General features: G+C 33.6%; 1 protein-coding gene across 1 annotated transcript in view; it reads right to left on the reverse strand.

The window, feature by feature from the left end:
- Positions 1–205: 205 nt before the first annotated feature.
- The window catches only part of LOC126970189 (protein boule), a 56,158-nt gene continuing 29,355 nt past the window's right edge, over positions 206–27,008 (reverse strand). The window contains exons 2-4 of the mRNA XM_050815971.1: positions 11,538–11,600; positions 8,259–8,409; positions 206–6,569 (exon numbers count right to left, since the gene is read on the reverse strand). Coding sequence (XP_050671928.1) covers positions 6,421–6,569; positions 8,259–8,409; positions 11,538–11,600 — 363 coding nt within the window. The 3' untranslated portion in view covers positions 206–6,420. The remainder of the gene's footprint in view (positions 6,570–8,258; positions 8,410–11,537; positions 11,601–27,008) is intronic.

Raw genomic sequence — 27,008 nt, forward strand, 5'->3', positions numbered from 1 at the left:
TTTTGTAGAAAATACGTTTTATTTTTGTGAGATATCCGAATGCTATTCTTTGATGCATGTAGTTTACTTAGATTATGTTGCCACACGAGATCGTATTTTTACCGAAGATTTTGCTATCTAGGTCTGTGTGAGAATAGTTTTCTTATTTCCTATATTATGGAATATAATAACTTATCTATAGTCATAATTAATATCTAAAGACTGATTATTTGATACTATAGTTATATTTTCTTACGTATATTGATCTAAACATTGATAAATAGAATCACACATATTTTTTTTGTAATTTTTTTATATATCTTACAACATCAGACTAAATGTTCGTAAAATAGATTTCAAACTAAATAAGGTCCCGTGCTCACTGGTTTACGCGTTTTTAGAAAACCGCACTGCATGTCGCATCACAGTTTATTGACTATATTATGGTAAAAATGGCAACGAAATATTCCACAATATCTGTGAGGGACACTATTTTATTATTTGATTATCAAATTATACGATATATTCTTTTATCTTCAATAGATTACAAATTGGTGATGTGCTTAATTAAATACTATTTATGTAATATTGAAATTGCAGCGATATAGAACGCGCGTTAGCCATACCAGTGAGCAAGGACCTTAAGCATTAAAAATAGACTTCTTAAAAGTAGTCAACAGGTAAATATGACTATGACGTGTTTACGTTCAAATAAGTCGCATACAAAACAATACCAGGTATTCTAATAACCGAAAATTACTACAAATTCGTATAAAATGTATAGTTATATAAAAAGGGGACTAAGTTTCAACAAATATAAAGCCATCTAAATATATTATCTGTACGTTCAGTTTACTAAAATTTGATTATTTATTGGAATGTTACTCGGTCATCATAAGGAATCTCGGTTCGTCTCTTGTGAATATCATTGTGTCAATATCAAAGTACGCTATTTAAGACAAGGTCCGCCATTATCTCAAGAGCGACTTGGGTAGCATGTTATACATGTACAAAGATATAATATATAATATGTTAGTGGATAGTAAAACAAATATTAAAAATGAAAGTTAAATTTCATTTTCATTTTTATTCATGCAATTTACAACAACGCCTTATGTTTTCGTTATCGACCAAGAAAACCGGAAACTTTTAATCAAATAGTAATTTATTAAATAAGTTGTTATATTAAAAAAAAATTGCTCAAATTAAAATTGTATTCATCTCTGAAATAAACACATAAATTATACAACAGACGGCAGCTATAAAACAAATTCTGGCAAAGAATCTTGAAAGTTTAATTTGAACGTATTTTCAATTTATCTAAACTATATTGTAAGGAAAGTAATCCTTAACTTTTAACATTTTATCAACCATATTGTCTTCGTCCCTGTACATTACATGCTCTATTCGACGGAAAACGATTTGAAGATTTAGCAGAACCATAGACCACCAACACTTCGTTCGCCACAGGACGGTTACATACATATAACTCAGCTACCCTTCTCTCTAACACTTATTTAGACACGAGAACAGCAGGACAAGATGATAAATAAAAAGTGTGTGTGTAAAAAAAGTTATACTTCTAAGGCCTAACGAAGCAAAAATCATTAAAATGATTTATGCCTCGTGCTATTCTACGTATTTAGAAAGAACAATGTAAAAATCTTGCAAAGATGGCTTTGGCAATGAACCTCCTGTATGCTGCTTGCAATATGGCTACGGCATGAGACCACCGTTTAGTACTCTGTTATTTGTTTAGCACACTAGACATTAATTAATTATTAAGTAATGTATACGGCTGTATGGAATTGAACCCTTTGCCTCCTGTCCTAATAATGAATGAAGAAACCAAAAAAAAAAACGAATGAAGCAAACGTCGGAAAATTTTAGGAACTAACTATACAGTGATCTTAAGAAAAACTCTCATCATTTTTTCATAAGGCGCCTAAAGAAGTATAACTTCAAATAGTTAAATATAAAACCATGCAACATTTTAAAAGTTTTAAATAAGAACTTTACCTTTGTGTTTAAAATTTAGTGTAAACCTAGTAACGATAAGCTATTTCTATAAGATATAATACTTTATTTGGAGATGAAAGTCAGAATAATAATAGATTCTATTCAATTACAACATCAAGCAACACCGTTATAAATATTATCGAAATAGATTATTAAAACACACATACAACAAGAGGCTCTAATTATTATTGTAGAAATATTTTAAAAAGTTTCGACAACCACAGTAGATAATATAATTAAGCACTTAACAGTAACGAAGTAACTTAACTATGAATAATACAATCTAGATCCGATTACAGTAATATTGTCTAAAATTCACTAAATTACATCAGTTAAAATTATAAGTAGTACTTCTAGCGATTATTATGTACAGACACAAATGCTTTCGCACAATGATTTCTATTTTCCGATATGTCAGGCAGTAATTTCTAGGCCACGAAGTTTTAATGACGAAGGTTATATGTGAATGATTGAAAATGTGTTTTAAATAAGAAAAACTTATAGATTTCGCGATAAAAATACGAAGGGCGAGGCGGCGAATATTACTATACTATATAAGTGTATTTATAAAAGCAATTCCTTTTAGCGATAATAGATTGGAAACGTATTGGCTTAAAGTTAGTTACAATAACTATTATAAGCAAATAGTGTTTTTTTTTAGATTTTATCTAGTTTTATTAGTGATTAGTATGTGTTTTAAATTAAGAGAATATAGAATCAAGCTAGATGTACAGCAACATTTAGAATATTTAAAAATAGTAGTAGTCTGAGATAGTAAATTGACAGCGTTTACACTTAGAATAATATTTCTAATAACATTTATAAAAGCTTCCCATACTAATGTGAAGATTTGATGAGTGAAAAAAGCATTAGAAAGGAGAATAAATGAACATGGATTGTTGATGCCACTCCATTTCATTGTTGACTAGTCATTACGAACAAGTTTAAAAAAAATAAACCTTAAGGCTTAGATTGAGGATTGGTCTCTACTACGCTCCAAGTCCAGTCCAGTCTCGAACAATGCGTGACGTTGACGTGCCTGTTTAACTTTGCTAATAATTGAAACTAAAATGCTGGGTTGAGTAGTAAAACTTTGTTGAAATAATACTATAAGAAAGACACTGGGATCTCATATCATCAGTATTTTGTATTTTTTTTAATTTCAACGTAAAATAATACAAAGCGTATGTTACAAAAATTTGAAAGATGCCATTGAGTGTCAGGATGCCACGCACACAAGCATCTAATAGTTGTCATAAGAAAAAAGCTATTGTTGAGACCAATCCTTAATCTAAGCCTTAACGTGATTTTGTTATCTTTAGATGTCCATAACATAACAGGTGAGTTTTAAGTCTGTTATATTTTATTATTCAAGCATCAATTCCGTATTACATATAACAAAATCTTAATTAAATAAAAGCAACACACATATTATTTAGTATACCTACATACCTTAAGAATAGTCAACATATTCTAATTAAGTTTTTATTACGATGAATTGCTTATACGTCAGCATTAATAAGTATCGTTTAAAATAATCTATACTTAAGAAATAATTTAAATCAATTTCTATTCGAACTATACTGATCCTATTTTAAGCAAACTTAAATCTAGCGTAACATTTATGTCTTTTATTTTATCTCCAACAGAATCAACATCACCACTAATTCTCAATTAATTTGAAAATATATTTTGCATGTAAGAAGAAAGTTTAAGTACACCTGGGGATGAACAGTTCCAACTTTTTAATAGTTAATCAAAATAAATCCCTGTGAAACAATAATTTATAATATCATAGAACATTTCTCAGAGTTTGATGTTGTATCATCTGGAAATTACATAATTCACATGTCTTATACACACCTTGGACCCCTGTGCTATATATTTCATTGTCATACTTTTCTAAAACTAAACTATTAAAATAGGTTATCTGTTAACTGTTAACTACATTAGGGCAACAAATATTATTGCTATTATTTTAATAAACGTAATTCCTTTAAAAGGATAACAAGCATTTCAACAATATCCCTTATGTAATGTGTTTACGTTATAACAACTAGCATATTGTGATAATTTTGTGCGGGTTTCGTTGTGCCAATTAAAGCACGTGATTATATTTTATTTATTATCATTCACTAAAAATATTATTAAAAAATATTCTCGATTAGACTAGTGGTACTACAATTGTACTTTGCAATGACATAAAGAGATTTTTGTGCTACGAAAACAGTTTTTTGTATCATTTGTTAAATTGGTATCACTTAAGATATAAGTAATGCCAAAATGTATTTTTTCTGCAATACGCTAGAAGTTCAAAAAATATCCATTACCAGTTTACAAAACAATAATTATATTGCAGTGATATTTTCGTACAATATAAACAGCACAATGTTAAATATTCCCTAAAAATGTTCTCTTTTCGCATTAATAATTAATATTCATTGTAAATAACTAATAACAAGATAGATAACCAGATAATATAGTACTCAAAAACACATACAACAGACACGAGATAACTACTTGAACACTTGTTGAATCACTATTCAGACCTCACCGTACTAAGATGCCACGAACGAGAAATGATACGCGTTTGGGTGAAATCTCATTAACTATGTAAATGCCCGCAACTCTAACCTTTAATAACAAGTATTAGAAACAAAAATTAAATTTGTGAACACAATTTATGAACGATGCGGAACTTAAACACGCAACAAACGAACTTGTTGAAGCCACAAGCCTGAGAGTTGAACAAAACATATCAAGATTTATGAATGATACCTCAGTACGGTTGGCTCAGTGGAAGAACGCTCGCACGAAACCCAAGAGGTAGCGGGTTCGAGTCCCACGTCGCTCATAAATTTTGTTTACAAATTTAATTTGTATAATTAATCCAGAATATGAGGGTTGTCACTTTCAAAAAATAACAAATTGATAAGTATTAGAAAATTAAAAATAATAAAGTTATCACATTTCAAAGGCAATAAATAAAAATCGAACAAGAAAGAAGAAGAAAATTCAAATTCAATGACGGTGCAGCGTCACCCAATCGCACATAACACAACAGTTGAGCATGAAATATTTGGAAGACTTGAGCAAAAAGGAATGATCATAAACCAAAAACGATTCCTTTAACACGTTTAAACTATCTACGAATAACTTAATTTATACTGATATATTAGAAGCTATAGGTATTTTAAATAATGTATAACGTAAATTATGTTCTAAACTCTAAAAATTATTATAATCATTTGGATAAATAGTGAAGAGTCTGTAACAGATATATTTCAAAATAATTTTGCAAAATGTAGCTGTAGAACTATTTATAGGTAGGAGGCAGATAACACCACATTTTGTGTTTTTTCGAATAGAAAAATGATCTGAACATTATATTATGGTTTGCAGCATAACGTTTGTCACTGTCATCGAGCAGATAGCCAATAGAGATGAAACATTTATACATTTTGCTTGAAAAATCTACTAAACCAAACTATAGCGAATATATCAAGTTTTAGATTATGCTGATGACCAGTCTAACTTTTTCCGTAATGTATTCGATGTGGATTGAAAACTTGCATTTTCATTTTTCGTTTCGCTACTTTCCTATTTAAATGTTTTACTATTAAAGTTTTACCATCCTCAATCAGTTGAAGGTTTCTTAGCAGAGGATCACAGCAAGAACTATATGTTATTCAGTAGGATATGCGCTGTATGTAATGATATCATCATATCCTCTTGCGAAATCATTCGAGAAAGTGTTAAGCAATATTAGATAGCTATTAGATTTTTGCCCGATTGTTGTAGTCCCAAAATGTCTCTCTCTTGAGCTGACGAACGCAATCACGCAAAATTTTAAGTATATATATTTTTCCTGAGCGGCTTTACTTTTTTGGAGAAGTATGGAATAATATTAGATTTTATTTGTCTCTTCGCATCTCATCAGAATACCTTGAATATATAGAAATATTTCTAAATGATGCGGATATATACACAATTACATTTAATTTTTTGACTTACTCGTGTAAGACATTGACTATTTGACGTTTGAGTGTGTTTGTTGCATCATTTTACATTTTATATTTAAATTGAAATGATTTGTAAATCTTGATATAAAAGAGTGGCAATGAGTTTCTTGCTAATTCTTCTCATTAGCTCAACCCTTTACGAAGTAGCGGTAGATTGTATAAGATTTTTTTTTGACATTCATAAGTGTCATTTCCGTGACCTACGTGAATAAACTGGTTTTGATTTGATTTGATTTGATTTGAATACTTTACTGGCCATCTACTTGATGATCGTTATATATTTTTGGCGATTTATGTCATTGGAGTTATTGCAAGGTCATTTTGATCTATATCTGTTACATTTGTTAAGTTATATGATATAATTCATGATCTAAGATGAGGATACAGATAATAATATATGTTAGTAGATGAAGGCTGGATGCATTGGAGGCGGGGGTATGCGGGGTTGTTTGTCGAGAGGGGCGCAACACGTTGGCTCGCAGCACGCGGTACTGTACGGTGCTGGCACCAATGTATACTGGGTAGGAGGAGCATAGAGCGCTGGAGCAGCTGTAACCATACACATAAGAATGTTATTTGTTCCGCTATCAAAGTAAACTAATATCTAAATAAAACTAATTATTGCCCCACCTATTGAAATTCTTTTACAAGCATGCCACATGCAGCATTTAATAGCTGTCTTATAACTGATTACCAAACATTAAGGCTGGGGACCAAGCCAACCACCTAGAGGAATCGAGCGGAGCCAGGTTACGTCTCTCGCCCAAGATCAACATAGTTTTAATTCAGGATTAGAAACATTTTTAATTGATTATAAACATAATACAATTTTCTTTACAAAACAATGTCATGTTAAATAGTATTGGTGTACCATTCATAAATTTTCGTACAACTTTTATCTAGATTGAAAGATTAGCATGGCACCAACTGTAAAAGTTAGGGTTATTTTGGGGGCTTTTTCACACTGTCTATAAAAAATTTAAATGTAATGAAACAATTAATTTTCGTGTCATATTGTGTAGACATATACCTAATTATTTTTTGTAAAAATATAAGCCTTTTATAAACCGTCAAGAAATGCGCTATTTGGTGATTTCTTACCGGCCTTAAAACAAACGCCTTTAAAAGTTGCGGTTTCTTATTAAATCTAAGATGAACTTTCAAAATGATTGTTAGGACTATGGTTACCATCCGTGTCTATTCTGGATCTCTAACTTGTCCAGATTTTATTATTAATTAGATGAAATATCATAATATAACTACCTACTTATAATATCAAATAGGTCTTCAATCTTTACAAGAAACGAAATCAAAACGAGATCAACTTAAAAGACCGGACTTCTAACGAAATGCAAGGCCACACAAAATACAAAATTGATGGCATTGACATCCATGACGTTTCATTTCACAATTGCGCGAAGCGAAGTTATATTTGCCATACAATATTCATACTTAATAAATACTATTAAAATAATTATGTGTGATTAATTATAATTAACAATATCAATAATAAATTTAAAGAAATAGCATTATTTTTATAACATATTCATAGGAATTTAAGTCGTTTTATTGATCGTTTATGCGTAGAATGTAACGCAAATGGCTGCCTGAGAAATAGGGAGTCGACGAGAAGGGTTCAGTTACAATTTTTTACATCTTTTGGACTTCCCAAGAATTTGTGCGTTAGACCACCAGCTTCCTCGCTGGGCTTCAAATAGATCATTGTTGATGGATATTACTCAAATCAAAATTAAAAACAAAAATTGGCTTCGAAGATACTGAAATAATAATTAATAGAGAGCTGATCCACATCCTAACGCTTTATGTTGATCAGGTCCGACCATATTTGGCGTATTCCTCTTATCTCTGGTCTTGTGCACCCCATCATCATCTCGAACCATTTAACCGTATGCAATGCAGACCTACTTGAATTGTCGTAGATTCAGTGCTCTATAAACGGCTAAATTAATTTTATTTACCACGGGAGTGTTTCAAAGAGATGTGTGAACCACAGTTTAAACTGATTCCTGCCACCGATTTCCAATTAATTTATAGCTGATGATGACTTTAGTTTATTTTAGCTTTTTTGACTTTTGTCATATCTGAAATAAAAAAAAAAATGGGAAGTTTCAATTAATTTTTGCTTACGCACGTCGGGAGCCCCTATATAATTGCTACTCGGCGGTTGATACGCCCCTGTCTTGTACACTTTCAAAAAAGGATGAATTAAATACATACTCTCATATGGCATCGGATAGATGGCATACGGCGGTGGCAGCTCGCACGGCGCGCAAGTTGTCAGCGGTGCCATCGGGGGACAGATGAGCTGGTAGCACAGAGGTGCTTGGAGAGGACTGGCTTCTGAACTGATCACTGGTAGTTGGCTCAGCTGAAATATTTATTTATTTATTTCATATAGGAAGACCAACAGCGTACAATAGTTTTATATAAAATCTAATAGTGACAAAAAGCCAATTAAAGGTCCTCACGGATAGCGACATATTAGTTTATAATAGTTACGAACACTTCAGTTAATACTGTCAACGATAGTGATAGACATACTTATATAATAAATTACATACTTATACTTATGTTCTTACAATTCAATAAAAGAATTCGTTACTCAACATGTCTCTAGCCGATGCTACGCTTGTGCAGAATAGGTCTAAGCCTACTCGCGTATCGATTTTATTAAAGTTACTGCTCACTCGCCACAAGTAGGAATTTTGCCTGTATTTGGTTTTAACTAATGGTGTATGTATAAGAGGATTGAAACGCAAAAGTCTATCAGGGGTATTAAATTTTATCAAAGTTAATAATTCGGAACAGTCAATTTAATTGGAAGTAATTTTCAAGAGGAAAGATATATCTGCTATTTCTCTACTCATGCAAACGATTTCATATACTCCCTATATGAAATCGTTTGCAAAGATTATAATAGTTTTCTGATTTAAAAGAAATTTTGAGTCGAAAACATAAATACTTAATAAATTTCAATTGTATTATTAATAATAATAAAATATTTTATTAGCAGCTAAAAACTTATAAAAATACAATAATACTTAATTAAAGTTAAATATAAACATAATAAACTAAAACACATTAGCATCAATCAAATCAGCAACATTAACATCGGCTGCAAATAGGCACAAGCTCGGCATATGCTGACACACATATTAAGTATGTCCAGCGCCGATCTTCCGCTTGAGCCACTGTGAGACCTCTTAGCTGTCCCAACACCTATGTGTATTAGTCTATAGCGTATAGACGCTATAGACTAATATACATTTTTATAAATATTATTGTAAAGACTTTTTGATTTGCGACTTTCTCGGTGTAACGTTGCTCGCTCTGTGGTACATCTGAAGCGTTAACTAACTGTCAACTATACAATAAACACTGTCAAACTAAATAGATTTAGGAGACTTCTAGAGCCACTTTAAAGTTTACAATTGTTATCAATTAAATAAGTTAATGAAATAGAAATATTAATTGTTATTTACTTAATTATTTCATACATTATTAAGAGGCAAAATATCTTTTTTTTTCTTTATGATATTAAGGGACGAGACGAGCAGGACGTTCAGCTGATGGTAATTGTTACGCCATGCCCATTACAATGCAGTACCGCTCAGGATTCTCAAAAAACCCAAAAATTCTGAGCGGCACTACAATTGCGCTCGTCACCTTGAGACATAAGATGTTAAGCCTCATTTGCCCAGTAATTTCACTAGCTACGGCGCCCTTCAGACCGAAACACAGTAATGCTAACACATTACTGCTTCACGGCAGAAATAGGCGCCGTTGTGGTACCCATAATCTAGCCGGCTTCCTGTGCAAAGGAGCCTCCCACTGGTAGCACAGATCTGTAAAATCATACAGACTAGTATGGCGAGAACAATTTTGCGTTGTCAATGTTTGCAGTAGCTGGTGGTTTAATATTCAAATACTTAAGGAGCTTATGCCGTGCATGGCTTACTGTTTAGAAATATTCTTCTCCCTCATATGCATTGTTCATCTATACCATGCAGCAGGTAGTATATTGAAGTCTGTGGTATAGTCAAAGCGTACATTCTTAAGTGGCGACTGGCGGTCATATTAACAACCACTACCAGTGGAATGCACCTTTGCACAGGATGCCGGCTAGATTGTGGGTACAACAACGGCGCCTATTTCTGCCGTAAAGCAGTAATGTATTTATTATTACTGGGCAAATGAGACTTAACATCTTATGTCTCAAAGGTGAGGAGCGCAATTGTAGTGCTGCTCAGACTTTTTGGATTTTTCAAGAATCCTGAGCGGCACTGCATTGCAATGTGCAGGGCGTATCAATTACCATCAGCTGAATGTCCTGCTCGTCTCGTCATAAAAAAAATTAATACTATATGAGCGTGCGATTGTTTAGATTTTGTTAACATTCAGAAGTTACTTTTTATAACCATGAGCAATTTGTAAGTGCAACTCCTATCTCACCTTTTAGATACATCTCACCTATAGACACACAGACATAGCAGCACTATGATTTTTTAAGGGATATATATATATATATATATATATACATATAGATATATTTTTTTTTCAGTGCCTACGACTCCCTAAGAGTAGCTAGTATTCCTAGGATTGATTATATCTTGTGCTTTCTTTTTATCTATATATATATTATATTATATACTAGCTACTCTTAGGGGGTCGTAGGCACTGAAAAAGTAAATTTCTCATTTGGTCTCATATTATATGTATTTCGTTTGATCCAATTTCGTGCAACTCAAAATAACTTAAGTTACCGAATATGTAAAGAGCTTTGTCCTGCCTTGGAATCATTCCAAATGTTGACTTTGATTGAACTAAATATATTGGAATACTTTCTACAAACTACATTGAAGAGTTCAAATGTCATCGATGTTCACATATTATACTTTAAATTTAACATTTAAATATAAATAGTGCGTTCTAAGCAGAAAAAAGATCACTGGTTTATTTTATTTAAAAATATCTTTGTGGACTTCATATCGCTATAGGACTGCCTCCATTAAAATATTTTCTACTTTGTGAATACGCCTTGGATTGTTCTCCTCTGCGCTCCAACTAGATACCGCAGACGTAGTCGCAAAGAGCAGCAACTAATACAATGCCCAAGTGGGCGTACTCGTGCCAGTCTCGAACAATGTGTGACGTTGAGCTGCCACATGTTCTGTTAAACTTTGCTAATATTAAAACAGACGGGTTTCGTAGTAAGACTTGGTCATAATAATACTACAAGAAATAAGAATGACGCTGTGATCACATATCATCAGTAAGTATTTTGTATTTTATTAATTTCAACCTAAAATAATACTAATTGTATATTACAAAATTTGAAAGTCTCCATTGAGTGTCCAGATGCCACGTACACAGGCATCTTAACCCTTAAATTTTTTAACCAAGGGTTGTTTCGTTTAAATTTTTTTGTTTATCCTTAGTTGGTTAGTAAGATTAATTTTTTGTTGTTAATAGGTACATATGCTGTTTTTCAATTACCTGTTTTCTTACAGCTTGAGCAACTCGTAGGCGTCCAAGCGGTGAAAACATAACACCACCGCTCTGTAACAGAATAAGATACATTCAGAAATACATCAATGATTTTTTTTTTATTTATTATATCATTTATACCTATAAAGCAAGGGCAGCTTTCTCGAAAAGGCCCAAAATTTCCATTTGGCCTGAAGCAGTAACGTAAGTAGTGGATAACAGGGAAACTTTAATGATTTCAAAAAGAAAGGAATATCAACTAACATTACGCCCAGACGCATGCATTATCATTATTGAAATCTAATATATAAAATTCTCGTGTCATGGTGCTAAACTTTGAACTCCTCCGAAACGGCTTGACCGATTCTCATGAAATTTTGAGTGCATATTGGGTAGGTCTGTGAATCGGACAACATCTATTTTTCATTCCCCTAAATGTTAAGGGTGGTCCACACGAATTTTTTTTTCATTTTTTTGACATTTTTTTTTTAAATTTGTTTGATTATAAGTCAGCATTAAAAAAAATATACAACTTCAAATTTTCACTCATCTACGATCAACAGTTACTTTTGTATCGCGATTTTAATATCGGCAATACAAAGTTTGCTGGGTCAGCTAGTTTTTATATAATTAATAAAAAAACATTAAAAAAGAAAAGAACAATTTTCAATTACATTTTTTTCATTATTTACTATGGATATTAAAATAAACAAGAAAAAGCTAATAATAATAAATTATCAACTTAATTAACAAATGTATAAGCTAGCTAGATCATATGGATTTCATGTGTTTTTGATATTTGTTTTTAAATATATATAATTTTAATAGTTATATGGGAGTCTCGGAGTAAAGTAAAGAAGAAAAACATAGTTGTTTGATAACTTACTTTGTAAGTAATTTAAAATAAAAATAGGTTAAAAAAACACGTTTTGGTTGAAAAGATAATGATTGGAATTTAAAATGAACATAATATTTATTTTCATTTTCCTGCCTTATCGACGATAGATGAGAAAAATATAAAATTTAACAAAAATCTTATTTTTCAAATTGAAAAATGGAATAATTTTATCAAATTAATGTAATGAGAAAATCGTGCCCAAATGAATCGGTTAAAAACAAGCATGCATACAGGTGATGCTATTAAAAAGCGTACAAAATGGGTCAAGTTCCTTTTGATCTTAAATTTAATTTGTGATCTAATTCTTCAAAATACCAAATCAATCGTTTTCATAATAATTTAAGTGAAGATTATTTTTTCATTACTGTAAAATTCGAATTTAGGCCAAGCTCCACATCTATTATAAAAGAGTAATCAAGTGTATAATAAAAAGAACTTTTAAACGAAGGTTGCTAACAATCTCCTCACATAACCTACACAAATAAAGTAATAACTACCTAAGTACCATCAAAGTTGTATTAAACAGTCGTAAAAGGCAGTAAAACGGGTGAAGCTCTCCATAAAGTAGGTATAATAGAATCAATATATCGATACTCTGCGCGCCGGACCTTCAGTCGAGGGTGGAAAGTGGAAACCACTTACGGTTATTGTGCAGGTAAAAGGGTCACTCTATAGCCTTTCCGTTTTGAAATATCCGCTTTTTCATACCTCAAGGTTTTGCTCTGTATTGTGGTCTGAAAATTCTCTAACGAAAGTCATTAAGTATATTAATGTTTTAGGAGATTTTAATGTTTTTCCATGAAATATCTTGGCATATATATAGTAGACCAAGATCTATCTTGGTACCTTCACTTAGAGTAGATTAGTACCAGAATTAGGAATCTAACCTGTATATTTGAAAAACTAAGGCGTGATTCTTGAAAATCTTTGCTTAGTCTAATCTGTACTTCTCTGGCACAGTCAATTTTTAACTGACTTCAAAAAAGGAGGAGGTTCTCAATTCAATCGGTATTTTAATATACCTACACTCGCCACGCGTGACTTTGAGTATGATAGCTGCGTCTAGAACGAAACAACCCAAGTGGACAGACACGCGCGGCCAGATATCTTTAATAACTACAGTAAGTAAGCTGTTTATAATATTAAGTTTTATTTGGCTTAGGGCTTTGCACCGACTTAATAATTTATTGCATTCCTGTCTGGGGCGGTGCCACAAAACCTAAATTCTTAGTTATAAAAAGATCACAGAGAGTCCTTTTAAGAGTTAATTTTTTTAAGCCAAGACTCTATCGTACTAACAAATTATATATCGGTCGGTATTTTTTTTATTTAATAGTTTTGCGTTTTCTATTAAGGCAACAATACCATTACAATCTAAGAAAAGGGTATATCTTATAAATACAATACGTATCTACGGCTAGAAAACACGGTTAATAATATCTTTATTATAAATCTGTTATAAAGAACCTTTACTTTCAAATCAATTCTTACGACGGAGATCACAAACATAAAAAAGAAAAAGTATAATTACAAATTAAAGACTTTTAAGCAACTGTCTCTCTCTCTGTTTGTATGTCATCTTTGTCAATAAAAGAATTAAAAATAGAACATAATATAATATAACACTTAACAAAGAAATGCAGGTAAATAATTGAGCATAGGATTCGAGGCTAACGAAGAGGCACTTTAGAACAATTGTCAGCAAAATGCCGCCAACAGAAGCGGAGTGGTGCCGGGTGCAGCTTGAATGAAGTGGTGCTTCGTGTAATGGAGTTTCCACACAGCGCGAGCGTAAAAAAATATGAGCTAACAATACAAACAAAACAAAACTTTATAGATGACTTGAGATTACAACCTATGCGTCCTAAAATGAAGCCTCCACAACTGGTGAGTTGAATAAACATGGAAGAATTATTTGACGTTATCAGACAGTTGACTAAGCTGCAAGAGCGCTGGGGACGTAACCTCCAGATTCGAATACCGCATCATTCTTAAATTGTGGAAGAAATTGAATCTGTATTCAAAGTAGAACAGAAAAGTACATGAAAATAACAACACATTAACACAATTTTTATACATTTGCTAACAAGTCATGTAATAATCACTAGATTTTTCAATGCATTGATGTGCAAAATATTTCCTTACACTTTTCATTCACTACTTTGAATTCATTTGGTTCTTTATTTTAAAAACTCTAAGTAAGCAATATCCTGCAAATCCCGCTGGTCCCGGATTATTGTTTTACAACAATAGTTATTCTTGCTATAAAAATATATTGCTGTAAGTTTATCTTGCTAAAAAGAAATATTAAATTGCTCTTATTAGTTTGTTTTCATTAGTGGTAAGTTTAGAATGGAAAATGTGATAAAAGTTTAAGAACTAGCTGAAAAATAAAAAAAAACTATGTTGATAGTTTTAAATGGGAGAAGGTTCGCATTTGATTTTGGGTATCCATAATATTGTCCAGGGACGGATAGTGCAATTTAATGATTCCAATTCATAAAATTGTAATGAACATATTTTAATTTGGACTCAACAAAGACTGACAGGTTGACTAATGTTTTTATGGCAGAGTAGGACAAATGGGAATACATGCGAGTGATCTGATGACCGTGGCCCATACTCAAACCAGAAGAAACGTACATATGAATTCGAAAATACAACACTGATACGTGGCGGGCGAGGATCCAGGATGTCAGGACCAGCGTGTCGTGGTGGGAGTAGACGGTTTGTAATTAAATGTAGTTCCTGAAAAACGTTCCAAGCCACAAACATCACATTTTATGGAATTTGTGTTTAAAGTTTAATAAATATTAGTGCATTCCATACATGGGGGTTGGGCCACTAAGTTATCATGTCATTTAAAGAGTGACAGTAGGGCTGCCATTTTTTGTCATGTGACCAGTTTTGTGTTCTTAGTTCAATTTCGACATTGTTGTGGTTTGGAACGTTTTTCTGGAATTACATACGGTTATAACTATATATATTTAACTAGCAATTAACTAAACTTTTGTTAAAATATTCATTAATATCCATTGTTTACTATCAAATGTTAAATAATATAATGTCAATTCCTGTGTGGGAGCACCTTAACCGTTTCACGTCTCAAATGCATTTCATTCGTTAACTGCAGTGCTTTTTGTGTTAACTACAGTTTATGTGTTGCTATTTTCGAAAACAACCAAACTTTCATCTCCTTTATTGGATTGAGTGTATTATTTGATTGCATATTTTAGGGAACATTGAGGTAAAACTTTACAGAAATAATTGCTTTAATCTAGACTTTAGTGATAATGAAAACTTGGGTATAGATAAAGCATAACAATAGATAAGGATAACAGATAAAAAGAGGATGTGAGTTTTGAGTCTATATATATTTAAGAGGTGTATCATTCATACTAGATAGATCTACGGCCGTTTTCAATAACCTATCTATCCTTAGTTTTACTTATTAGAGCTAGACAAATCTATCCCTTTACGCTTGGACATAACTATGGATAGCAATATATCCGTAACTAGAGATATTGAAGTAGAGAGCTATTGAAAACGGTCGCTAGTCCACATGATGTTATTACTAGCTTTACTCGCGTATACGTCATCGTTAAAAGCGTACCGCGGTCCTTTGGTCAATTATTGGTTGTGTGTGAACGATGTGAAATATCTTAACGAATACAAATTTATAATTAAAATAAACCAAAAACCAAAGAAAAAAAAAGAATACATCAAGTATTAAAAGCTCACTGGTACGATTGCCTTGAATAGGTGTACCTTGACACAAAGAGGAAGTAAATACTTCGTATTAAGGGGCGGGACTGCGTGAGTAAAAATTGAAATTTAGATTAGTATGATACGTGCTAGAATTTGACAAAGTTTGGAATAGTTCTAATTACAGTATGGCGATTGGTGAAGAAGTAAATGTAAATAAAGTAATTAATCCGGCTAAATTTGAAAGCGAGCAGTTGCTTTCGTAGTAGATTGCGGCTGTCTCCGTTTTTTATAAGATTATAGCCGTCATCTGTCAACTAATCAATGACTGCACGTTTCATACAATCGAGTGAATCGCTTTTTTTCTTTGACAGGCGGACTGACAGGACAAACACAGATGTCTTATTATAGTTCCGGTTTACTAGGACGCACGAACCCTAATAGGCATACATTTACTACCCGTTAACCTTACCGGTTATATTATCTCCAGACCTGACATCAATGACGTCACATCGTCGCTTTGTTACGGTGTGCAAAACAAGCATCACTAGGATATTATTATTAATAAATAAATTATTTTATCAGTATTTATAGATTGGTGTAAAGGTGTGTTGTAATGTTGATTATTAGTATTAAAATGATGAAAAATCTATAAAAGAATCTGGCTTAAGTAAAGAAGGTATTTATTTTTCTGGCAGTACTATTAAAGCGACACAGAACAATATAAACTACAGAACTATTAACAACAAAAGTCAAAACGTAACAGTTAAAACTTCAAAAACAAAGCAGTGAAAACAAGAAAATATCATCACATGTACCTAAGAGTAATGACACTGCTAACCATATCGCATACTACGAGCGCGAGGGGTGAAAAGGGAACGGGAGGGCTTCACGTTCTAGCGAGGTCCAGAGATTAAATGGCCGTGTTATATATGTATGTATATATATAATATTTTTTATGGAATAGCAGGACAAACGAGCGTACGGGTCATCTGGTGTAAAGTGATGACCGCCGCCCACATCCTCTTGGAACACCAGAGGAATCACAAGAGTGTTGCCGGCCTTTAAGGAAGGTGTACGCGCTTTTTTTGAAGGTACCCATGTCGTATCGTCCCGGAAACACCGCACAAGGAAGCTCATTCCTCAGCTTTGTAGTACGTGGAAGAAAACTCCTTGAAAACAGCACTGTGGAGGACCGCCACACATCCAGATGGTGGGGATGATATCCTAACTTGTGGCGTGTCGTGCGAAGGTGGAATATATGATGCATATAAGGTTAAAAATGTCAATAAAAAACTTTCCATTTTGTCCAAATCATTAGGAACCACGGCGGCCATTTTTGATTTTAAAAATGATTCCAAATTCGTAATCTACTTAATTGAGAATGTTGGAAACGATATTCCTGTTTATGAAATCAATGTTACGGGCGGCGGCCATCTTATATCACACACCATATAATCCCAATTTCGTTTTACGCCATTCCGAGAACCTTGGAAGTGATTCTCTTTCTTTTCATCTAACAATTCTATAAAATATATCATAATTGTTCAAATCGATCAATTAATAATAGGGAAATGGCTTGTAAACTGTCGCGTCTGTCGTCACATAGATTCTTCAAGGGAATCGCAATTATTGCGACCAATACTCCATCTTGTTAATTTTTATTAGTATACGGATATTCAATGAATTTCCCCCGTGTGAATGTTACATGAAAATAAATTATCTGCCTTTGGATAAATTAAGCCTCTAAGTTAAATAGTTGTTTTAAAATTCCTTTTCAATGTTATTTTCGCTACTCTGAAAATATCCATAAAGTATTTTTTTTTTATCCCTCACAACGGGACCCCAACGTCTAAGACTCAATTATGCGTTAATCGGTCTGACTGTCAGTGGGCTTGATTTCCACCAATTCTTATTTTTTAAAAAGGTATTTAAAGAGTTTATAATAGGTATTATCATATGTGGTGCGGAACCCTTCGTGTGCGACTTCCACTCGCAACTGACCAGTTACTACAAACGCTATGAATTTTTTTACAAAGTGTATTTAATATAGAGACACAGACCAAAAACAAAACGTCTCAACATATACGTCACTACTAATTTTTTAAGTACCTACTTTAATAAAACCAGAGTTAGCTATTAAAGAAAAACATATTAAGGTATGTAAAATATGTCAAGAGGAGATACATATAATATTATAATGTTGTGCTAAATTAATTCAATAAGAGCGTAATTATAACAAGATGGCCGCTCGAAACTTCGAGAACACTCCACCTGGCTCCATTTTGGCTCACTCCGCTGACACACTTTCCGGATACTTCACAACTCGACAACTTCACAAATAGATGGCTCTAGTTTTTTTATCGTGTATATATTTATTGTTCCTTGTCGACTAGAATCTTCAAAACATATTATTGTCATTAGTTTTCACCATAGACAAGTGTCTTTCTTAATTTTTATTAAACATGGCAAATGGAATAGAATTTTGCTCAGAATTTGATGAACAAAAATATTCAATAATAGATTCTCTAAAAAAAATGTACGCTATGTGCTAATGATAGGTAATCTTATTATAATAGGTAATTTTAAAGTTTCAAGTAAGCTGAAAAAAGAAAGTCTAATGCACAAAGAGACAAAAATTTTACAAAACATCTAGAATAATGCTGGGTTGACCTGACTTGTATACATAATCAAATGCTGTTATTTTGGTATTACTAAAAGACTGATGATTTTATATACGCTAAGTATGTTGGAAAGTTGGAAATACAAAAAGATGAATAAAAAAAATTAACCAAGCAGATGGATGAGTGAAGGAACATAATATCCATAGAAAAAACTGAAATGCCTTTTCTTAAATTATTTTAGACCCGTTAGCTTAATAATTTTATGTCAAAAGTTATTTTCTAACTAATTATTCAGTTATATGTATTTTTAAAAATAAAAAGGTTAAGATACGGCGCGACTTGTATACTTTAGTTACTTCCATAGTATTATGTCCTATGGTATATTGCTGTGGGGTAGCGCTGCCGATATTAATACAATATTGGTGCTGCAGAAGTGGGCTATTCGCGCTATTTATGACCTAGGCCCTAAGGAATCATTGAGAGCAAAATTCAAAGAAATTAACATCTTGACAGTTGCTTCTATCCTATCTCTTAAGTTGGACCATATTCTTGATAATGTAATCTATGTTCATAGGCACATAAGTGAATTTGCCAGAAACTGTCATAACCATAATGTTAACACCAGGAACAGACATAAGCTTATAATGCCTACTACTCGACTAAGTCGAGTTAACAAGTCTTTTGTGGGGCGATGTATATGCTTTTACAACAGGATCCCAGAAAATGTTCAAAACAAAAGTATTACGTTATTCAAAAGAATTGTTAAAAAACGTTTGTGTGGTAAAGGTTACTATAACATAAATGACTTTCTTAATGATACCACAGATTGGGAATGGAGCGACCGCTTATTAAATAATTAGTTTAATTGTACAATGTTACTTTGTAAATGTTACTTTAATTGTAAAACATATTTTTGATGAAAAAAAAACAGCCCGCTGTGTTTGTTGCGCCCATTCTTCTCAGGCCTGAGGCATTCATTTTGGAATGGGTGGTAGTTATTTGACTTTCAATAAGTGATTTCACATCCTATTTTAAATAAAAATATTTGAATTTGAATTTGAAAGAATGACTATAAACTTTATTTTAGCGATTAAACTGTCAGTATAGCGAAATACAATATGTATTTATAAGTTTAATATAAACATACGTTCGTAAAACAATAACCTCAATTTTTATACTTTTCAATAAGCAAAAAGGAACGGATCAATCATTTATACATTCCACAGAGCATTATAGCGATATATATAGATATGTCCTGTCATTGTATGTCTTGTATCGCATCTATCACGGGAGTGTTTCGAAGAGTTTAAGTGTCATTACTTTTGGTGGCTTCATTCCCTTCTCAAAGATCCCTTCACTAAAATATGAATCTATAAGCCGTAGTTGATCCATGCGTTAAGCTCGTGAACGGGCGCTGCTAGTGGTGGCTGTACGAGTTATATTTTGTTGGTCAGTTTAAATTATATACCTTCACATTTTAATTAAATGTTAAAACTTATACCTAACCTCTAGTAATCTTAATATATATAAATTACGTGACACGTTGTTTGTCCGCGATGGACTCCTAAACTAATCAACGGATTTTAATGGGGATTACTTCATAGAGTGCAGTTGAGTCCAACTTGAGAGATAGGATACTTTTTATTTCGATTTGGGACCTATAATTATTTTTATTTCCAATATTTGTTTTGTATAGACACATTTTCTGTGAGAGAATTTATTGACGCACGGTTTTACACTTCTGCTGTGGAAATCATCCCCTAAGGCGATGAAATGGGGGTGTGGAGGTTTGTATGGCGCTACAATATTTAAACGAGACCCACGCGGACGGAGTCGCAGACAGAAGCTAAATAGGGGTGCAAAGTGTGTATGGGGAAACTCTTTTTTTGAAAATAGGGGGTTCAATAGTTTTTTTTTGAAATTTGGTTACATGTATGGTATGGAGTGCCCACCTCAATTTTTTTAGGTTTCTGTACCCAAAAGGTAAAAACGGGACGGTATTACTAAGGCTCCGCTGTCCGTATAAAACTGTGAACGGTATCCTCCATCCAACATTTCAATTAGCGTGTAACACCCATGGACTGCTAGAAGACGATAAACATTGGAACACAACTTTATAATAAGCTGCATTGTGCGATTCTCCTTTCAAGCTGTGCGAAATGTTCACAATAATGATAGGTGTTTGTCAACTTATTGATCCCTTAAGCCTTTGGGAAAAATATAGGGACAGTTTTTCGGACGACATTAAACGGCAATTTGAAAGAGAATTGCAAAATGGTGCGGAGTTATTCATGAATGAGGTGTTTAACAGATGCTTGATATTGATCGAGGATGTAGTTTTAGCACAAGCTGGAAAACATTTGGATCAATTCGGTTTACCTAAACCAAAAAGATCCGCAGTAATCGCGAATATGACAAATTATGACCCTTGCGCCCTGGGAGAGGTAGTATCGCATCACGAGGAATTATTGACAGACGAACAGGCAAATGTTTATCAACAAATTCTAGCCAGCATTGAAAGAGAGATTGGGGACATTTTTTTCTTAGATGCTCCTGGTGCCACTGGAAAACCTTTTCTTATAAATTTAATATTAGCAAAAGTAAGAAATAACCGGGGTATCGCTTTGGCTGTCGCGTCATCAGGAATCGGAAGGAACTACTGGAAGGAAGGCAAAACTGCTCACACGGCTTTCAGGCTGCCTCTTGAATTATTTTCTTTACTTACAGACTTATTAAATATTAATCTTAAGTCGAAAGCACTATGTCGCACAAGGGGGCCTTTGAAGCGTTAAATAGAACCCTAAAAGACATCCGAGGGAACAACTTCACGATGGGAGGGGTCACAGTTTAATTAGCTGGAGACTTTCGTCAGACTCTGCCCGTTGTGCCGAGGGGAACTCGAGCTGACGTAGTCAAAGCATGCATTAAGGCGTCAAATATTTGGCCCTTTATTAAAAAACTAAACATTACAATAAACTTGCGAGTGCATCTTAAGGGCGACGTGTGTGCCGGGGAATTCTCCGATCTGAATTAAAATAGGGAATGGAGAATATCCGATAACTGAGGGCAAAATTGGAATTCCACCAGAACTTGCGTCAGTTGTGGACACCGTTCAAGACCTAATAGCCCGAATTTACCCAGATGTCCAAAACCTGCCCAATAAACCCATGGAGTGGTTGTGTGAACGTGGTATTCTGAGTCCTAAGAACGACAAAGCTTCTGTCATTAATGACATTTTATCGAAGGCATTCGAAGGCGTAGAACTTCAATACAACTCTGTGGACTCTGTAGTAAATACGGATGATGCTGTTCAGTATCCTGTGGAATTCTTGAATGCACTCAACCCACCTGGACTACCAACTCATAAATTGTACTTAAAGTGCTCCAGTAATGTTAGTGCGTAATCTGAACCCTCCCAAGTTGTACAACGGGACCAGGTTGCGTATAAAAGCGTTACATAAAAATGTGGTAGAGGCCACTGTCATTACTGGTTGTACTAGAGGTGAATCCATGTATATACCACGCATACTTCTAATACCATCTGACTATCCGTTTGAAATTAAAAGGTTGCAGTTCCCCCTTAAGGTCTGAATTGCATGACCATTATTAAATCACAGGGTCAGTCGTTAAAACGGCAGGGATTGACCTAAGAGGGGACTGCTTCTCACACGGGCAGCTTTACGTGGCTTGTTTATGTATTTAAAGATTGATTTAAAAGAGTGGCAATGAATTTCTTAGCATATTACAAAATGTATTTTGTGCTGTAGTATTCAAAACTTGTTGGGTGTTATATTATCAGTAGATGTCTCAGGCTTGCTTTTCTGATTCTTTAAACGGTTTTTAAAGGGAAAAAATCCTTTAAAATAACTGCATGCTTATCGAAAAATGTTGTGACAGCAAAGTTTTGTACTAGATTTCTTGCACAGGACGCCCGCTAGATAATGGGTACCACAACGGCGCTTATTTCTGCCGTGAAGCAGTAATGTGAAAACAGTATTGTGTTTCGTTCTGAAGGGCGCCGAAGCTAGTGAAATTACTGGGCAAATGAGATTTAACATCTTATGTCTCAAAGTGACAAGCGCAATTGTAGTGCCGCTCAGAACTTTTGGATTTTTCAAGAATCCTGAGTGCCACTGCATTGTAATGGGCAGGGCGTTTCAATTACCAACCGCTAAACGTCCTGCTCAGCTAGTCCCTTACTTTAAAAAAATAATAAAAATAAAAACTTGATGTACTCACAATATTTAATATTTATATTACTACCCCTGTTGTTATATTATATCTCTCTATGGAAATGCTAAAGTAGCAGTATTTTCCATTATTTCAAAGATTGCAGCGTTATTGCAGTCGTAAATAAAAGTTTACAACTCGTAAGAATAGGCTAAGTAAATGACAGAGACCCAATAATATACAATACGATGCAGAATCTAAGATAATACGGACTAGCTAAATACAGCCTCGTACTGACTTAGATCAATATTGTTTTAATATAGGAGTTACTTCTATGTATCAAATCCTCATCTTCCCTTTGCCTTATGAGGAAGCACATTGTCTCTCAGGGGCAATGGAAAGGGCTCGGAGTGTTCCCTGTGAGATTGAATCAGAAATCAGGAGATCCGTAGGAGCACCAAGCGAAACTGAAATGGCGGTGGGCAAGGCACATAGCTCGACAGACAGATGCCCCAATGTAGTAAAGTCCTCGAATGGCAATCATGTACCGGAAGACATGGTGGTAGTAGGCCCCCCACAATATGGACCAACGATCTGGTCAACATTGCCGGAGTAGGTTGGATGAGAGAAGCACAGGACCGATCGTTATGGTGATCTTTGGGGGAGGCCTTTGTTAAGTCTCATTTGCCCAGTAATTTAACTAGCTAAGCGCCCTTGAGACGGAAACGGTAATGCTTACATATTACTGCTTCATGGCAAAAAATAGGCGCCGTTGTGGTAACCAATTTACATCCACTTTGGATCACTGAGCGAGTGTACCTACCATGTGAGAGAATATGTGATTAATTAACTTAGGACTATTGGAGAGAATATTACGTAATTTCCACCACTTAAATTCTTAAAAATTTCGGGATTCAATATACCCTATGTATTTCTGTACCCAAAGTGTGTGCAAAAATATAACTTTGAACTCTTATTCATTTACTCATATAAGAACCAGCCTATGCTCAATAACAAAAAAGACAGCCTATAATAATTCCGAGATCTTTGAAAATAAGAAATTTTTAATTAATATGGCATTTAATTCGAAATGTGTACAATTCAAAAGGGACCAAATCTTTCCATTGTACGCATAGTAGATTTCAACGCTATTCACGCTCTTATACATTGCACAAATAACTTTTGTGGGCTTTCGACTTCTACATTAAAATACAGAGAAAAGTTGTTGAAGATTCAAGATGTAGATTGGTTGCGGTCGGTCATTATAACATGAAAATATAAGCGTTTTACCTTATTTCAATATGCTCTGTTTTAAAGTAAATACTTGATTTTGTGTGCAGTTAATCCACGCCTGTATAGTCTTAATCCATTTTAAAATAAACGGCCAAAATATAATAATTCCCAGTGGTTAGTGACCCTGCCTACTGAGCTAGAGGTGCCGGGTTCAAATCCCGGTAGGTGCAAACATTTGTATGACGAATATGAATGTTTGTTTCCGAGTCATGGATGTTTATAAGTATTTAAGGATGTTGAAGTAAGTATATTTTATACATCGTTGTCTTGTCAATCCTATTACTCCACAGTATCTAAGTGATATGGCAGCCAGGGCCTTGATTATTTTATAGCGATAGAAATGTCTGTACAATATTGTAATTTTTTATTGAAAAGGGCGCAAAAAAAAGAATGCTGGGAGAGTTTCTTGCGCCGCTTTTTCTCTCTCAGAGTGCCATTTGTTTCCGAAGCGGTAATAGTATCTAGTATATTAGAAATGACATCAAAAATAATTCTAAAGGAATAAATTTTGAGAAAATAAATGCCTTTTATGCCTTGTACCCATAGTACAGGCTATGCCTAGTTTGGCACAAAATAATTTGCGTAAAAGTGTATCAATATCGTTATAACATATAAAAACAAATGCTTAGATCCAATTTATAATTTGTAAATTCTGCAGATATTCCGAAATATACCACCAAAGCCCTTGAATGTTTTTCCACGATATAATTATGCTCACTCTCAGCGTAAAGATTTCTACTTGGGTAGCCAGCCTCAGGCACACGATAGACATCAACAAAGGGAAAATACATAACAAGACTGTGCCACAGTATACAAAATTACAGTTAAAAATTGAAATATCTGTTAGTAAAACATGTATATTTCTATTTATACATGTATTCATCTATACATATTATTTAAAACTTTATCCTGACTGACTGATTCATTATTATAATGTAAAAGTTTCTTTTGGAAGTATCGAAGGGTTTAGGTACACAAATAAAACTTGAAATCAATATTTTATGGACGATGCGGGACTCGAACCTACGACCTCTCGCGTTCCGTGCGAGTGCTTCTTCAACTGAGCTGAATAATTTTATTATGTTTTTAAAAACTTAACAAAATTGTTTATATTTGCAAAAGCGACATCTCAAGTCAATTTGCGAATATGCAAATACTGGGGTTGAGCAGGTTATCAACTGTAAAGTAGATCCTGTAGATGAAGCCACAACCTGACAGTTGAATAAAGCATACAAGATTTAATGACTCATACAAGATTTAATGAGTCACTCGAACGGTTGGTTCAGTTGGAACAGCACTCGCTCGGAACGCGAGTGGTCGTGAGTTCGAGTACCGCATCGTTCATAAAATTTTGTTTCCAAATTGTATTTGTGTATTAATCCTAGAAGTGAGGGTTATCACTTTAAAAAGATAACAAATTGTTTAGGGCTTAGCTACTTGTATACAGTGAGTACCTTTACCTAACTTATCAGGAAACATACAAATATGAAAATTTTAAAATTACAGACATAACAGCTTTTCACAAGCCCATGCAAATGTTATAATGAAGTAAACAATGAATATGTCCTTGACCTATTTAACACAACACCATCTGAATTTCGACGGCAATTATACAAAAAGTTTAACTTGTAATTGTATTCTATTTATTATTTGAACTTTACTCATTAGGTACCTAATATTATCTATTTTTGTCAAGTTTTCACAAATTCCGTTTTTATAGAAATTTTATATGTTTTCGTACATGACAGTAAGGGACAAGACGAGCAGGACGTTCAACTGATGGTAATTAATACGCACTGCCCATTATTAGCAGTTTTGCTCAGGACTCTTGAGAATCCCAAAAATTTCTGAGCGGCACTAAAATTGCGGTCGTCACCTTATGACATAAGATGTTAAGTCTCATTGGCCCAGTAATTACACTATCTACGGCATCCTTCAGACTTATGTATATAACAATATGTATTATCATCATCATCATCATCAGCCGGAAGACGTCCACTGCTGGACAAAGGCCTCTTCCAAAGATTTCCACGACGATCGGTCCTGCGCTGCCCTCATCCAACGTATTCCGGCGATCTTGACCAGATCGTCAGTCCATCTAGTGGGGGGCCTACCAACACTGTGTCTTCCGGCAGTACTAGTAGAATTCAAATATGTTGCTTATTAACCGCTACGTCGAAAGCAATCGAAGATCAAGACATTATTTGTGCAAACTCATATAAGTTCTATACATGTGTAATTAATATTGTATTTGTAAGAAAGTTATAATTATAAATTGGAACAAATAAATAATTAAAGACTGTTTATCTGCAATCTGTGGCGCTCTCACAAATAATCATTTCTATAGAGCGGTGGAGTACTGCTTTGTGCTGATTTCTAGATTTATAAAGCGACCGAAAACTTTTGTATCGCTTTGTATTTAAGTGAGTATTCACTATTTGCGATATTTGAGAAAAAATTCAGTAATGAAAAATTTTTATGACGTATATAATGCATATGTAGTCTGATGCCCGTATTTTACTTTATAGCATAAGCCCTCGTGGAGTTCATTTAATTTTAAGATGAAATATGATTATTATATTTGCAGATGAAAGATTAAATACACTCTCTTGATTTTGTGCTCTCTTTTATTATCCATTTCGTATCATTCTCAAATTTATTTTCTCAAAATTGATTCTTTTTGATTTCATTTCTAATATACTAGAAAATACTACCGATTCGTAAGGAAGTGGCGCTCTGAGAGAAAAGAAGTGGCGCGATGAAATATACAATATTGTTCTGTCATTGCTA

Source organism: Leptidea sinapis, chromosome 20, assembly GCF_905404315.1.
Source record: "Leptidea sinapis chromosome 20, ilLepSina1.1, whole genome shotgun sequence".
Lineage (NCBI taxonomy): Eukaryota > Metazoa > Arthropoda > Insecta > Lepidoptera > Pieridae > Leptidea > Leptidea sinapis.